Source organism: Acomys minous (assembly GCF_964271855.1).
Source record: "Acomys minous genome assembly, chromosome: 7".
Classification (NCBI taxonomy): domain Eukaryota; kingdom Metazoa; phylum Chordata; class Mammalia; order Rodentia; family Muridae; genus Acomys; species Acomys minous.
This window is the reverse complement of record NC_140488.1, coordinates 45,506,549-45,524,512: the sequence shown is the minus strand read 5'-3', so window position 1 is coordinate 45,524,512 and position 17,964 is coordinate 45,506,549. Positions and strand designations below refer to the sequence as shown.

At 40.3% G+C, this 17,964-nt stretch overlaps 1 protein-coding gene across 2 annotated transcripts in view; it reads left to right on the top strand.

The window, feature by feature from the left end:
• The window catches only part of RNF128 (ring finger protein 128), a 104,505-nt gene that overhangs the window by 29,102 nt on the left and 57,439 nt on the right, over positions 1 to 17,964 (top strand). Inside the window, exon 1 of one of the 2 annotated variants that reach the window (XM_084790735.1) lies at positions 14,793 to 15,484. The exons of the other annotated variant lie outside the window; for it this stretch is intronic. Within the exon in view, the coding sequence (XP_084646861.1) occupies positions 15,001 to 15,484 (484 nt within the window). The 5' untranslated portion in view covers positions 14,793 to 15,000. Of the gene's footprint in view, positions 1 to 14,792; positions 15,485 to 17,964 lie in introns of those variants that run through there. 2 annotated transcript variants of the gene reach the window in all.

The following is a 17,964-nucleotide window of genomic DNA, read 5'->3' as shown; positions in this document are numbered from 1 at the left end:
TCAGTACATCTGGGTATGTTTTCCTTTTGATGTTCCTGTTAGTAACTTTCCCCCAGGAAAGTTCCTATATTTTACAGTGCATACTTTGTGGTGAAATCAAAACTAACATAATTGTGCAGCCATAAAATACTCTCTTGTTGAAGATTCGCTTGTCCCTTGCAGCTTTCCTATTACCAACTAGAACCATATCATTCGTTTCATTTGGAGGGTGTGAATCATGAGTGGCTCGCTAGCCAATTGTACTTTCTCGTCTATGTTCTAGCACTCGGTCACCTATTGCGAGATACTTGTTTACTCCAGGTTATTGATCAATTTTGAGCCCCCGAGCAGCTGTAGCTAATCCTAATGCATATAGTTAGCAGCTGTGAAGTTGCGACTTTGCCCTTTGCAATACAAATTCGCCTTTGCTCACACCCTTGGAAAGTTTAGCTTCTAAAGGGCAAGTCCTGTTTCAATAGGTGTTCTTGTTCACACAGCAAAGGGTGTTAGTTTTTGAAGTTCCTCTTTTCCCCCAAAGTGACTATTTATTTTAATATTTCTTAAAATAGTCACATGCCTATAATGTCTTTGGGTCACTATAACTCCCAATTTATATTCTAAACACCTAGCCACCTTTTAATTCTTCCCCTATACCCTCGCTCCTTCCCTAACATTACATGCTTGCTCTCTCTCTTAATAGCCACTGACTCCATTTAATGCTGCCTGTATGTGCATGGCTTTGGGATCATCTACTGGAGGAGCATGCTTCCCTAAAGAAAAATTACTCATACAGTTTCCCCACCCCGTTCTCTGTGATGTTCCCTTAGCCTTAGATGGAGCAGTTTCGTTGTAGATGTATCAACTGGGGATAGACAACTTTCAGCCAGATGTTTTCTACATTTTGACCAATTGTGATCTTCCTAGACTGTCTCTATCTGCTTAAAAAGAAGCTTCTTTGATGAAGAGTGAGCGCTACACTTATCTGTGGGTATAAGAATAAGTATTTATAATGCAACTTGGAATTATACTCATTTTATGTGACAGTAGTAAGTTCTCCACTAGGGTTCATGACCTCTAGATACATGTGATTGGCTAGTTTTACAACAATAAGGATGAATCCCCTCAATGAGTGGATTTTTTAAAAGATGTACTTGTTTATTAGGTATATCGTGCTCTGCCTGCTTGTAAACCTGCAGGCCAGAAGAGGGCATCAGATCACATTATAGATGGTTGTGAGCCACCATGTGGTTGCTGGGAATTGAACTCAGGACCTCTGGAAGAGCAGCCAGCGCTCTTGGGTGATGATTCTGAGACTTGAGGGAAGTATTGTATTTTTTGCAAATAATAACTATATATATTTATGGAGTACAATGAGGTGTGTGTTTCAATGCCAACAGTTTGTCGAATAATCAAATTATGCTAGTTAGCAAACACATCATGTCATATGGTTACCACATCTTCATGATGAGAGTATTTAAAAATCTATACTTTTACCTGTTCTAAAACGTATAATACACATTATTAGTATTAGCTATAGTCACAAGGTGTGTAACAGATCACTAGAAACTCTTCATTCTAACTAAAACTTTGTACCATTGATGTACATTTCCCTTTCTCCATCCACACCACCCTAACCCCAACATCTGGTTGCTATCGTACTCCTCTCTGCCTCTGTGACTTTGGCTTTTCAGATTTTACGTATCAGTCAGATAATGTAGTAATTGCTCCTTTATGCTTTTACTTACCATAATGGCTTCTAGGCTTATTTATGTGATCCAAAATGATAGAATTTCTTTCTTTTTTTAAAAAAAAAAGATTTATTTATTGGGCTGGAGAGATGGCTCAGTGGTAAAGAGCACTGACTGCTCCTCTAAAAGTCCTGAGTTCAATTCCCAGCAACCACATGGTGGCTCACAACCATCTATAATGAGATCTGATGCCTTCTTCTGGTGTGCAGGTGTACATGCAGGCAGAGCACTGTATACATAATAAATAAATAAATAAATAAATAAATAAATAAATAAATGTGGTTGCTGGGAATTGAACTCAGGACCTCTGGAAGAGCAGTCAGTGTTCTTAACCTCTGAGCCCTCTCTCCAGCCCTTATTTCTTTATTTTAAAGGATGGATAGCATTCCATATTGTATGTGTGCCACATTTCTTTATCCAACCATCTATTGATAGCCACTTCAATCGCTTCCGCTCTTCAGTTATTGTGGGGAGTACTGCAATGAACATGGGAATGTAGCCATCTCTTCAACACGTATTTCATGCCTCTGGGTAGCTGCCCAGTAGTAACATTTCTGGATCTTACTGTAGTTCTATTTTTAGACTTTTGAGGCACATCCATTCTGTTTTGCATACTGCAGCACTAATTTACATTCCCACCAACAGTGTGCATAGGTTTCCTTTTCTCCACAACCTTGCCTACATTCATCTTCTACAGTTTTCATAGTAGTCAATCTAACAGGTATGAAATGTAGTTCCACATAGTTTTGATTTGCATTTCTCTAATGATTATAGATTTTGAGCATTTCCTATATGTCTGCTGGCTATTTGTCTTCTTTTGGAGAAATATTCATTAACTTCTATTACCAATTTTAACAGAGTAATTTATTTTCTTGTTGAATTCTTTTCATATTTTGAGTATTAGCTCCTGATTCAAGTTATGGCTTTCCAATATTTTATTCCACTCTGTATACCGAGCAAACCCTCTCCACACCTCATCCCCTCTTTTTGAGACGAGGTGTCACATATCCCAGGCTGGCTTCAAACTATTTGTAGTCAAGGATGACCTTGAACTCCTTAACTTCTTGTCACAAACACGGAACTGCTGATCTTACATGTGTGTGTCACCATGCCCAGTTTTATGTGTTGTTGGGATGGAACCCAGGGCCTTGTTGTGCTAGACAAATGCTCTACCATCTGACCTTCATCTCTAGCCCTTTGGCTATTTGAGAGCTTTTATATTTCCATAAAAACGTTAGAGATTTTTTTTCCTATTTCTGTGAATAATGACATTGGAATTTTTATAAGGGAAGCACTGAATTTGTAGACGACTTTGGGTACTACAGACATTTAACTATTAGTTCTTTCTATTCATCAGCTCAAAGTATCTTTCCATTTATGTGAGCTGTCTTCGATTTCCCTGCTTTATAGCTTTTACTGTAGAGATCTGCTACCTCTTTGGTTAAAATTTGTCCTTTTCTATGTCGTTTTGAGATTATTATAAGTAGGATGACTTTCTCGATGTCTTTTTTTTTTTCCTTTGCTTTTCAAGACAGGGTTTCTCTATGTAGCCATGGCTGTCCTGGACACACTGGCCTCAAACTCACATCAATCCACGTGCCTCTGCCTCCTGAATGCTGGGATTAAAGTGTCAATGTCTTTTTAAGACAGTGTTTTATTAATTTGATTGTTTTCAGTTCATTTTCTACTCTGTAACACTACTAAATGTGTTTAATTAGTCCCAAAAGTTATTTTCTGTCAGTTTTATGGTTTTCTATGTATACTATGTTGTCAAAAAAGAAGAGGCCAATGCAGACTTTCAAATTAGTTCATAGCTCTCCCATTGTCTTTGGCAATGATTGCTACCAAATATTAAGGATTAATTTTCTTTCATTAATATCCGATTACTTTTTCTAATTTTGGAATCCTGTAGACTCTCACATATAAGAGTTTTTATAATACAGTAATATTCTTGAGTCAAAGGGGAAAAGGTCATTTATCATAGAACTTCTTATCATGTTATCATGCTTACTTCTTTCTTCATTACTATTTGAATGGCTCTCATTTCTTTTATATAACATAAGTAGTTAGACTTTTAGTACTATGTTGAGCAGAAGTAATGAGGATGCGCACCGTTGCCTGTTCCTGATCTTAGAGGGCAAGCTTCCAACTTCTCACCACTCAGTGTGAAGTTAGCTGAGGGCTTGTTAAATACTGAGTATTGTTTCTAATATTCCTACTTTTTTAGAATGCTTTTGTCGTCCCAGTGATTAAACCTAGGATATGATACCAATATTTAAATTGCTTTTTCAAAATCCCCAGTTTTTGTAGGAAATGCTGTTACAACCAAAAAGGAATCCAATTCTGTTTGTGTGTTAAAGGTGTTATGCCCCAGTTTTGAGAAACTCCTCAAACAGACCACCCAAGAGCTAAGTCCAAATGCAATGGCAAGGAAGTCTTTATTGCAGGTTCAAAACCTGGGCCACCCCTCCTATGCACTGGCACAGCAGATGCAGGAAGTGTCCTCGAGTCTCAAGTGAGAGGGGTTTTTATAGGTTTTAGACAAAGAAATGGGTTTTACAATATATGATTTGACGTCATTTGGGCAGAAAAGCTGCAAGCAGGGAGTTACATGCCTTTGCGTTTCATGGTTGTGTAATAGGCGTAGGGGCAAGTTGGCCTATAGAAAAGATTGGCTGAAGCAGTCATGGGGATGTTAGGAACTTTGGCCTGGCTTCTCCTAATTGGTTGTTGCTATGTGCCAGACCACCTGCTGGTCAGCTTGACCAGCAGAGAGTATATTTGGACTTTCCCAAGGTGAGCTGATTGTGTTGCTAGGGAATATTTTTCTGTTTAGACTAGTTTGCGGTTTTTCTGGAATCTGGGTTCAGCCCTTGACTAGGTTTAACACAAAATGGAGTTTCTTTTTCAAAATGGAGTTTGTCTGGTCCTTACAAAGGATGTCTTGTCCAGATACATATTAAATTTCTTAACTTGTGCCTGATTTACTGAAATATTACCAGGTCTATACCCTTCAATGAATGTCTCTTCTACTATGTATCTTACACAGCGATAATACCATAGATATTTATTTAGATGTACAGTCGTTTGCCACATAATGACATTTTGGGCAGTGATAGACCACATATATGAGGGTGGTTCCATAAGTTTAAAATGGAACTGAAAACCCCCTGCCATCTAATGGATGTACAGCTTAAAAAGTGAGAGAAAAAAAAAGTATAGGAGAAGAAAAGAGACTTCAAAGAAAGTTTGGTAAAAAGTTTACCAGAAAGTGTTGCAGGTATCCTACAGCTCCGTATGAACTCAAATGACTAACAGACTGTAGTTATGCATTTAGAAATATACATGTACATATATACATATATGTATATGTATGTGACAACAATTAATACAGAAAGAGGCCATGAATTTGAAGGACAGGAAGATGGAAGGATTTGGAAGGAGGAAGAGAAGACAGAAATAATATTATATTATCATCTCAAAAAGTAAAGGAAATTATTTTTTAAAAATATGTGTTCACAAAGTATTACACTCTTTAAGACAATTCTGGTTTTTTTTGTTGTTGTTGCTGTTGTTGTTGTTCTGTTTTTGTTTTTTAAGACAGGGTTTCTCTTGTAGTCCAGGCTGTTCCGGACTCACTTTGTAGACCCGACTGGCCTTGAACGCACAGAGATCTGCCTGCCTCTGCCTTCCCAAGTGCTGGGATCAAAGGTGTGTATCACCAAACCTAGCTAATTTTGTGATTTTTTTTTAAAAAAGGAAGAAGAAAAAGAACAGAAGCCAACCTGATCACATTTCTAGGATAAAGAGTAGCACAGTCTAGGAGGTCTTGACCATATTTCTGGGATAAAGAGTAGCACAGTCTAGAGGATCCTGAGGCAGTTTCTTTAAGAATGTCAGAAGACCTTATGGTCACAGCAGATGACTGTCTGTTCCTATTCCTGCCCCGAAGGCCTTCCAGACAGGAAGTGGGGAATAAGGTTTTGATGACCCTGACCTTTTATAGGCCTAGTATAGTGTGTGTATTTGTGACTTTATTTCCTGTTTGTTTGTTTTTTGTTTTTCAAGATAGGGTTTCTCTGAATAACCCTGGGTGTACTGGAACTCACTCTGTAGACCAGGCTGGCCTCACACTCACAGAGATCCATCTGCCTCTGCCTCTTAAGTGCTGGGATTAAGGGTGTGAACCACCACTGCCTGGCCTTGTGTCTTTATTTCTAATACAAGAAGTTTTAAAGACGAAAATGCACATGTCTTTAATCCTAACGATTGGGAGACAGAGGTAGGAGGATCTTTATGAGTTCAAGGCCAGCTTGGTCTACAAAGAAACTCCAGGACAGCCAAGGCTATACAGAGAAACCTTGTCTTGAAACACACACACACACACACACACACACACACACACACACACACACACCTAAGGTAAAAATAATATAACAATAAGTGGAAAAGGCATGCGAAATAAAAATATATAGAAAGATACCATTCACAGTGGGAGTGCATATGTATGCATCTCCTCTTGGCAGTTGGGAGGCTGAGTCCTGGGACTGAAGCACATTAGAGGGCAGCCTAAGTTACATAATGAGTTCCATGCCAGGCTCCTCTACATGTCAAGAGCGCCATTCCAAAAGAGAAAAAGGATAGAAGTAAAGAATGAAAGAGAGAGAAAGAAAGGAGAAGGAAGGAAGGAGAAACAAGGAAGAACCATTGTTGTGTTTTAATTATTATTACAAAAAAGTTAAAATCTAACTATCTATAAAGTAAAAAAATGAAGCAAGATAAGAACAATTTATTTACTAAACAAACAGTCCAAATATATAAATATATTCATTTTTATATATATTTGTTACAGAGCAAAAATGGAAAAAAAAATTTCTCTATTCTCTTAAAGGCTTCTTTCCTGGTGAACATTTTCCCAAGAACAAATTGGCGTTCATATGAATGATCCTCAAACACTCACGAACAAACTTTGTTCAATGTCTGCATAGCAACAATCCAGCCTCTGAGTAGCTACTGTAGTTTTCTGTCCTGAATTTGTCATCTGCTCTCAGAGCCCTTAAATTTCTCAGAACAGAAGGCTTTTGGGGAGAAATAATGGGGGTGGGGGAATCAACACTGGAATCAATATAGTGTAAGGCTAATTCATTATTTGAGGATGAAAAATATTTTATAAGCTTAGTGGTGCCCAAGTATACACTGTTTATAAAGTCTTTAGACCTGTAAGCTCCATACATGATAAATGCTACATATAGGTCTGCCATTTTAAAATATTTTATGCCATAGTTTTCTTTTATCTTTTTTGTCCCTAGGTGTTTTTGCAAGTACAGATGTTTCTTACTGTTTTATAACTGACCTCCATATTCAGTACAGTAGTGTGCTATTCAGGTTTATAGCCTAAGACTCTAGGCTGTATCATGTACTGTACATGTGTGGTAGGCTACTCAGTATAGGTTTAAGGAAGTATATGATATGATGTCCACAAAATGATGAAATTTCCTAATTACGCAGTTCTCAAAATGTATCCCCATAGTGGAGTGAATTTAACTGTACTATCAGATTTGGTAGGCTATTATCTAATGGAATAGTAAGTGGTTCAAAAGAAATCTATTCAATTTATCATTAATATCCATACTTTTTGGTTAAGAAAGAAAAAACAGACTTTCTGGTGTCACATAACTAGTCAACTTCAAAGTGAAAAATAAAGGTAGACCAGTACTCGAGAGGCAGGGGCAGGCGGATTGCTGTGAGTTCGAAGCCAGGCTGGTCTACAAAGTAAGTCCAGGACAGCTGAGGCTACACAGAAAGAGCCTGTCTCGAAAAACCAAAAAATAAGTACATAAAATAAAAATAAAATAAAGGTAGATATTGGAATGAATCTTTTTTCTTTTTAAATATATTTTATTAATTTATTCATATTACATCTCAATGGTTATCCCATCCCTTGTAACCTCCCATTCCTCCCTCCCTCCCATTTTCCCCTTACTCCCCCTCCCCTATGACTGTGACTGAGGGGAACTTCCTCCCCCTGTATATGCTCATAGGGTATAAAGTCTCTTCTCGGTAGCCTGCTAGCCTTCCTCTGAGTGCCACCAGGCCTCCCCATCCAGGGGACGTGGTCATATATGAAGCACCAGAGTTCGTGTGAAAGTCAGTCCCCACTCTCCCCTCAATTGTGGAGAATGTCCTGTCCATTGGCTAGATCTGGGTAGGGGTTCGAAGTTTACTTCTTATATTGTCCTTAGCTAGTGCCAGGAACGAATCATTTTTGTAAGGCACATTTCATTAAAAAAAAAAAACTCTTTTCCTTTTCCATTTTCCCCACATTTTTCTTTTTTCCTTCTTTTAATAACACATGCAGGCATGCACATGCATGTGCAGCACATGTGCGCACACATACACACCTTCTTGTGGTCATACATTTTATTCCCTTGGAATCTGTCTTTCTCTAGAAACTTGAAAAAGAAAGGTAGAACACTGTATGAGACAATATGTGATTCACCAGTAGTCTCATCCAATGGCCCAGTGAAGGAGAAAGACCCCACATCTCTATTGCTCCTTTCAGCACCTTCTCTGCCCAACAAGCCCGGTAAACCACTCACACTTGCCCTGAGCTCTTCTCTACAGCAAAGGAGCCAAGAAACTCTTCAGCAATCTGTGATACTCTTAACTACCTTCGTAAAATTCACTATATGTAATTGGATCCCCTGGTGGAAATCAGGCAGATGTAATTTAGTTCATGTTCTCTGCAATATCCTATAACAAAATATACTTCCTGTGCTAGTTTTTGTCACTGAGTGCAAAATAACCCATTATAAGCATGTGCTGAGGTACCCATGTCTCCACATGCAAGTGAGTGAGCTTATACAACTGAATATAGAGACATTCACAAATAATTATGAAGCATTTGATGATTAAACACATTCTCAGTCTCCATTATTTAGGACTTCTAGGGCTGCTCAGCGGACATCAAGGACCACTAGGGAATGTGTTCTTAGCACCCTACACTGTTACTGGAGATGGCCAAGGAGGAGTTGTTCTTTTCACCTTGTAATGGTATTAGCTTTATGTGTGCACAGTGGCAGTGTATTGGCGGTGGGGGGAAAGGCTATAGAAGTGGAATCTAGGAAAAATTCTCATGAAAATCCCAACTCTGCTGCATACTTACTGTGTAGCTTCCCACAAGATAATTTATCAGTTTACAACTCATGTTCCTCATCTGAATTATAATGGGAATTTTAATAATATTGTATATTGTGAGAAACTGGGCTTATAGTGATCATTGTAAAGTGTCTGGTACATAGTAGGTTCTCTGTAAATAGAAGGCCCTTATCTGATTTTTTATTTTCCAATATAGTGTCATATAAGGTGGAAAATGAGAAAATGGAAAGAGTATGATTTTATACTTACTTGGCCATGGGGTTAAATGCCAACTCTGTGGTTTGGTAAAACCATGGATGACATCATCAAGCTCCTAGACCTGGACCTGTTTCTTCTTCTGTTCAGATACTCATATAATCCCTACAGGTAAAAGCTACCTGGGCCATAGTAGGTTCTCATTCATAGCTGTCTCTGATGGATAAAAAGAGACTGCTCTTCATTTTAGGTGCAGCATACTGGCCATTGCTAAGCCCCCTCCCTGAAGTTCTATCCTTTCTTTGTGTGTGTGATAACAATGGCTGTGGCTCTTCTTTCTCTCTACATCCCCATCATTTTCATCTTTCTAACCAAATAGTGGCAGTCATACTCTCTCGATAGAGCCTGCACACCTAGGTTATCCAGCTGTATACCTACCCCATCGCTGATATAGAAAATGATAGTTATTGCAAGCTATGTTTTGCCATTTATTTCATGGTAAGAGGTCAGATGTGACGTCTCGTTTTGTTTTGTTTTTTTGTTTTTTGCAGACATATATTAGGCTACACACTATTGTTCATCTCTATGTCTCTGCAGATACATCCTATGATAACGACCTTAACTTGCTACAGTGGTGCCACATGGTTGCTCCTGCAGGGTCCTGCTCTGCTTTATCAGTTCATCATTAGATAGAGCCTGCTCAGGGCTGTTTCATTTGCTGCTGTTGACAGAAGCATTTGCCAGGGTTCATCTTTGTGGTAGGTTTTGCATTATGCAAACAGGCTCTTGGCTCAAATATTAGTCCCTCCCTCAATGGTAACAGTTTCCTGAAATGCATATGAGAAACATCCCTTAAACTTTCTTTAGTATTAAAAAAAAATCATTACAGTGTGCATGCCACTCTACAGAGGAGTGGTGTGAGTCATTTTCAGCTATTAATACTTATAGTCAGAAGTGCATTGGAATTCTGCTTCTGTTTAACTATGACTTTAGGCCGACTGCTAATTTTGAGCCTGTTTCCTGTTCTATTAAAAAAATATGGGAATACTAATAGATGGAGATAAGTATGTAAACCACCTGGTAAATGTTTAAAAACCAGTAGTTGAGTAACTATTACTGGCTTATGGAGAGTAGCACTCTGAAAGAATATTCTTAGTTGTCAAGAATCAGGTGAGATCTGGTCCAGGGCCACTCCCTAGGGCAAATGCCCTAGTTGAACAGGGATGTGGCCAAGGATACTAAGGAGACACTGAAGGCCCAGAATCAGAAGAGAAGAGTAGGGAAGGGGGAGGGAGATAATTGAACTACCCCAGGAGGTACTTTCCAACGGGGAACAGTATAGTCTTACTCTGAGTGATGCTTTGTGAAGGAGTGAGATCTGGCACTCCCATTCCTCAAGCAGAAGTGGGTGCTAGCATTTCTAGTCAGCTCCCTAACACTTAGTAGTGGGTAACTGTTGCAGTGTGAAAATACTCTGCGGTAAGACAAGGGGGTAAGGTAGGGGCAGCCAGCAAGTTACTCATCATGGAAAGACATTGACGCAATCAGGATCGACAATCTGGTTCTCAGCTTTGAAAGCTTTGAAATGTAACTGGTAGTATAGCCAGAAACTGGGCTCTTGGGGACTGACTCATAGTTAACCAAATTCACAGGAGACCAATATGTAAGCCAGAATGCCAATTGATTAATTTATAATGAGAAGTATAACCTCCAAATGGACCTGATACTAGTGTTTGCTGATGAGTGCATTATCTCCCTGTAGGCATATTTACATGAGTAGCTAAATGATAATAAGGAGGTTGCTTGGTGAAGATGGACTCAGAGCAAAGGGATGCTTAATGGTTCACGTCATCAAGATATAGAAACTTGGTATCTCCATTTCACAATGGGCTAGACATCCAAAAGAGATCTGGTGATGTTTGCCTCCTCACTAGTCTCCCTATCACCAGTCTTACCTTTAAAACAATCTGGATGATTTTTTTAAACCAAAATCTGTTGTATTATTCATCTGTTCCACTAGCTTCAATATAAAGCCACAACTTAGGGGATGGAGAGATGGTTCAGTGGTTAAGAATGCTGGCTGCTCTTTCAAAAGACCTGGGTTCAGTTCCCAGCACCTTTGTGGCAGCTCACAACTGCCTATAACTTTGGTTCTAGGGGATCCAATGCCATCTTCTGACCTTCGTAAGTACCAGGCACTCACACAATACACATCACACATACATGCATGCAGGCAAAACAAACATACACACCAAAGAGAATTTAAACATTTAAAACTCACAATTTACCTTGTCTTGAAAAACCAAAAACCAAAAACCCTCACAATTTAAATTCATTAATTATAAGAAGTATAAACTATACAGAAAGTTTTTAAAATAATTTAATATCTATATTCCCACCCTCTATATTCAACAATAGCTAATCACTTTGTCAAATTTGTTTTATGTGTGTGCTCGTATGTAATATGTATATTGTTTCTTCATATTTTAAACTTCACATTCCAACTACTCTACTAGTTTCATTTTCCTTACCTCACTTTTGGTAGCTTATATCCTAGCCATGCCTAATTACTGAACGCTAGTTTTCTGGCTGTTCCCTGCTAGTCTCATATACCATTACTTAGGCCTGGATATCATCTTTACCCTCTTCCCTTAGGTAATCCTTATGCTTTCCTACGTCATACTGTTCATTAGGACATATGTGCACTATCCGCCTATCCCTCTGACTCTCCTGCTCAACCTTGGCCTCACTGAGAACAAGAATGTTCCCTTTATGCCTCTGCCTCTTCAGTGCCTGCCATTTAGTAAGTCTCCAGTAATAAGAAAGCCAACAACCTACTACACTGTCCTACCTGCCTACAGTACACACAGAGCAAATCAACAGGTCTAAAGTGAACTGCTCTCTTTCTTATCAACTGGACACATTTTAAGGCCTCTTCCTGTACTTCCTGACTGAGTGTATCCAATCTTTAGAACCAAAGACCTCAAACCCTATTCCTCCCTCTGTACCATCCCTCAAAATAAGGGCTGCTGCTTTGGCCTTCACCATGAATCCCCATTCAGCCCACATCCTCTTATAGCTACTGCCCTTCTAGTCAGGTTACCTTCATTTCCCACTTGGAGTACTCCCCCAAATCTACCTCTGCTCCCCAGTACCACTCTTGTTCCTTCCAATCTATTACACACAGGAAAGCCATAATGATCTCTAAATTGCAGACCTGATAGTACTCTTTGTTTAAATCCTGATGATATTACTTTTGGGGATAAAGTCCTAGCTTTACTTCCAAAACTCTGAAGGTCTGGCCTCTATATACCACTTCAAGTTTATCTTTTTTATTACTTTTTTTTTTTTTAGTGTTGAGGATGGATCTAGAGCCTCACGTGTGTTAGTCAAGTTTTATACCACTGAGCTTCCTTCTCAGAGCTCTAATTTTCTCTTGTATTACCTCCTTTTTGTGCTTTATGTTTCAACCATTTTGCACTTAGAAGGCCTGCTATAATTGCAGGTTTCCAGCACTTCTATTTTTTTGTCTCCATCCCTTCCCTTGTGCTGCTCTTTGCCTAGAAAGATGAATCCTCTTGAACCCGGCACAGTTATATACATTCCCTGATCTCTAGTCTGGGTTAGGGACTTTTCTCTACTATTTGCTATTGGCCTATGTAGACCTCTAGTACAGAGATGGTATCATATGCATATATTATTCAGTAATGCAATGATTCTTACTTTTTGAAGTTAATTCATGAGCTTTTAGAATGCATAGTTAATATTTTATTTGACTCACATTTAGTTAGTTCATAGCATACAGTAAATGTGAGATAAATATTTGAGAAATAAGAAATGGATAAAATGAATAAATATCTCTCCATATTTATTTTTGTAGAGATCTTATAAAATACCTCCTTTCTTTTGATCATATTCTCTTCAACGAACAATACAGTTGATTTTTATTCAAGTAATATTGCTTAATTGTAATTTGAGTGGTCTCCATTAGAAAACTCAGACAATTTCTGGAATTATACTATTCCTTATAGATGGCTGATACTACTGTGGGTTTTTGGTGGGGTATTTTACATCTCAAAGGTTAACATCATTGACATGGGCAGAGTATTTTTCTACTGGTCCCATCCCTACCCCAAATGGTTCCTAAAGTTCCTTTTAACACACAGAATACCCACTCAGCTGGTGTTTGATAGATGGAGTTAATTTCCCTCTAGGTTTCACTGGGGTCCTAAGAATACCGAGAATAGAATCAACCTATGCTTAATCATGGGAAATACTATTAAGGAAATGCTGAGACAAGGATTTAGATTTAGAAAAGAGAGCAATTGGGAATGTTGTGCTGGAAATTAGACTCAACCAAAAAAGAAAAAAAAAAGTAGCTAAGACTGAACTCAAACAGCATGGTCTCTGGTTATTACTGCAATGTAACAACCTGATATTGTAGAACTCTGGGGCCCCAGACTTGTCAAATAACAATATTTAACATAATTTTCACACTCTGCTAAGCAGGGCCCTAAGTGATTTATTTATATGAAGACATTTAACCATCTGAACAAGTCCATGAGGTCATTACTATTACTACCATTTTATATTTTGTAGAGAAATTAAGGCCTAGAGAAGTCCACTCTAAAGGTTAAAAACTGTTCAGACTCTGGGCCTGGTAGAACATGACTTCAATTAACTGTAATCTCAATTAGGCAAGAGGATGGCTCTAACTTCGAAACTGGCCTCCTCTACATAGTCAGTTTCTGGCTGGTCAGGACTGCATAGGGAGACTCTGTCCAAAAATAAAAATCATGAAGAAATTGACCAGGCATATTAATCAGCTTACTTCCTTGCACGTTTTTTTTTTTTTTTTGAGAATCCAGTAAATGTAGTCATTGATAGTACCAACAGAAATTGTCTACTGAAGGATGAATAAAGAATACACCAGCAGAGACAGGGGTGAGTTGTCCAGCTGATAAACCTCATTCTAATTGCTGCCAAGAGAAGAAAGGTAATGTAGTTAAGATCATGAATCATGCTGGGCTATCAGTTAAGTCAAACCTGATTTGTGGAGGGTGGAAAAACAACAACAACAAAAAAAGGCTTGGCTTTGAAGTGCGTGAAGAGAGTGCGTCTGTTGTGATTATCGAGACTGTTTGCAAGAGGCATCTGGTGCAGTATGTTAGCCTCGGGTAATTGTAGGAAAGACACTCCGGCACGTATGGAGCTTGCTGAGATCAGGGAAAGGGAAATGTGCCATTTGGGGCCACTAAGAAAATAATTAAATAAAGGGAGTAATGAGGACGCGCTTTGCTTGCCCTTCCCGTTCAAACAAAAACAAAACCAAACCAGGAAGCGTCTAACCTCAACACTATCCACCTACTCAAAACTCACACCCTCTTTGGACCTGCGGCTTTTCAGAAGTACTTTCTCAGTCTCCTACCAATAAAGCCCAAACTCCCCTCTAGGCAAAAGAGAGGGAATGAGGTATTCGTGCCTTTCAAAACGAACTCCAAACTGAATCAGAACTGAAAGCTTGTGAATTGGCGCATTCTCCAGCCTCTCGCCGATGCATTCTTCCTTAAAAGGACCGGACACACCTGGTTGCCCAACCTCCTGTAATGTTTTCTCATCCTGTGACCCTTTTAAGAGGCGGATCCCGCAGTGTCCTTTCCTCTCTTTCCCTCCCAGCCACCTCTACCCCCTCCAGCTGGGCGGAGCTTCGCGCTAGCGTCCCAGAGCCCGACGCGGCCGCAGCAGTCGCCAGCGAGCATCTCTAAAGCTTACGGGAGCTGCGTCTGCAGTCGCCTGGCCGCTGACGCTGCGTGCCTGCGGGCAGCCTGCGATCTCGCTGGCCCCGTGCGAGCTGCTGCTCGCCCGCTCCCCACCTGGCCCCTACCTGGTCCTGGCGCAGATCTCCCGCCCAGCGCGCGCCATGGGGTCGCCACCCGGGACCAGGGTCTGCTGCCGTGACGGCTGCGGAGCTGCCCGGCTGCTGGCTTGGTGCTTCCTTCTGGCTCTGAGTCCGCACGCTCCCTGTTCCCGGGGCGCCGAAGCCGTGTGGACCGCGTACCTTAACGTGTCCTGGCGGGTTCCTCACACTGGAGTGAACCGCACGGTGTGGGAGCTGAGCGAGGAGGGCGTGTATGGCCAGGACTCGCCGTTGGAGCCCGTCTCCGGGGTCCTGGTACCGCCCGACGGGCCCGGGGCGCTCAACGCCTGTAACCCGCACACTAATTTCACGGTGCCCACAGTTTGGGGGAGCACGGTGCAAGTGTCTTGGTTGGCTCTCATCCAACGCGGCGGAGGCTGTACCTTCGCGGACAAGATCCATCTGGCTTATGAGAGAGGGGCTTCTGGAGCCGTCATCTTTAACTTCCCTGGGACCCGCAATGAGGTCATCCCCATGTCTCACCCGGGTGAGTGCAGCTAGCTACTAATTTGCACCTCTTCAAACCTCTACCGTGACCAGTTTCCCAGGTTTCCCTCGCTGCGTGCCTCTCTCTATCCCCTTGCTTGAGAAGAAAAAAGCTTGCCCTTTTTTGCCCCCACTGAATAGAGAATGATCCTCTCGAGATTCGCCAGATGTGGGGGTTGGGTACAAAAAATAAATCCTTAAGAATTTACTTTGCCTCTGGTGGGAAAGAATAAGACAAACGGAGGGGGGGTTGGGGGGGGGGAGGCACAGAGGCTGGCACAGCGGGGAGGGGGGGTTGCTTCTTTTCCTAGTATTTCTCAAGGGTGCTTTGCCTAGAGTTAAGGGTGTGTGAGGGTGGACATTGGCTTTTAAACTATGAGGGAGAACCTCGCCTGGGAATCTCTTTGCAGTATAAAAACGGATTTTTCTCTTCTCTCTGGTTTCTCTTCACATTTCCTACGTATCAAGTACAAGATTATATTACAGTACTCAGTTAACCTCATTGTAATTTTTGTGGAAACTTTAGCTTTGGAGTTCTCTGCCCAGTGGTCTTGGATCCCAACTAGTTCTTGTTATCAGTGCTTTTGTTTTCCTCTGGACAAATCTGATTTAGGTTCTTGGGTTCCAAAGCAGGTGATTAATGTTACTGAACAAAAAAAAAAAAAAAAAAAAAAAAAAAAGGCCCAGACTTTGTAAAAGTAGTTCAGGTACTTCTGACATGTGTGGACATGGCGGGTGACTATTTTACTCCCTTCAACTGCCCTTCCAGAAACCTGCCTTTATGTGATTTGTGATCCTAGGCCCTGAAGGACAAAAGGAAAAAAGGGAAGAAAGAAAGGCAAAGAGACAAGTAACAATGTTTAGTGGCTGTTAGGAGCTGGGCCTAAACTTAGACCTTGATTCAAATTTCTGCTCCGGTGCTTACCAGTCCTGTGACCTTGGGCAACTTATCTGAACTCTGAGTCTTAGTGCTTTCATCAGTTAAATGAGACAGGATAATAAGAAAATGATTATCCACAGGTTTGCCTCTAGGGTAAAATGAAACAAAAGCTTCTAGAGTCTAGGGTAGTGTAACTAAAGGTTAGCTGGAGAATCCCTTAGGAGTCCCTAAAGGAAGGAATTCGTTTATTTAACTGCATGAGAATTTGTGTTTTGCTTACAGTAGTACCACTGGCCCTGCCTGGAGAGTGCTTGCATTGAGTGGACAGACTGTGTGGCATAATGGAAGGAGCACTGAACCAGAACTCCAGCCCTTTGAGTTCCTATAAGGCTCCTCGATTTGCTCAGCTTTGTGACCTTGTACAAGTTACAGGACAAATGGTAGTGTAGGTATAGCGGGTGGGCACAGAGTTGGCAGAGCATGCAGAGAGATACAGCCGAGATAAGAGAACACCGTGGTCCAGATCGCCTCTAAAATGCTGCCGTTCTTAGATTTAGTATATTGATTAAGAGCGCAAACAGACTCTTTCCTAGACTATAATACATTGATTACAATGCAATTACATTTTAAAGACTACTAAAGTTGAATAATGAAGCTTAGGAAAATTTAAAGTCTTTATTTGGCTATCTGATTTTACAAGGATTTGACTTCAGTCTTCTCCAAATGAGATTCATTTGCATGAATGATTTCCAGTTGAGTAATATGGTTTATTTAGAGTTCCTGGTTAAACCACTGGACTTCTGTTAGGGATATTTATTTACCTAGTAGTTTTAGGAGACAAAAATGTACTTCTGCTGAGCTCCTACTATGTACTAGGCTTTCCACATCCATGTTATTTACTAACAGGCACTGTGGTATAGTAGGTAAAACGACACTGAAGTCAAGATTGTCAATCCAGTTCTGCATTTAGTACACAATAGCTTTGTGAGCCTGGACAGATAATCTAACCTTATTGAATCTTTGTTTCCCCATCTGTAATAATGGAGATGGTACTTATGTTGCGACGATAACCAAGGATAACATATAAGCCAGGTAGTAGATGGTAAGCATCCACAAATGTTAGTTGTATAATAGATTAATGATAGGAGGAATCAAGAAGTAAATGCACAAATGTATGATTATCCAGTTACCAATGTGAAGACATGGATATCCTGAAAATCTAATTAGGTCTCTTGTGTTTCAGGGTCTCATGTAAGAATAAAGAAAGTCACAAGTGCAGTGAAAGATATTTGGATATTTTTAAAGATTTTTATTACCCAAATTGGTGGCACAACTGATATTACTATTATGCTAACTACCCCAACGGTGGACAGATTACTTTTTTAAGACATAAAAATGCTAGGCTTCCTTTTTTGTTTGTTTGTTTGTTTGTTTTGTTTCCTGGACTCACTTTGTAGACCAGGCAGAGATCCGCCTGCCTCTGCCTCCCAAGTGCTGGGATTAGAGGCCTGCACCACCATGCCTGGCTCCAGGGCTTCCTTTTTAACATCTGGTTGAAAAATGTCTTGGATCATAGTGGGGGGGGGAGCACTGAGGTTTCA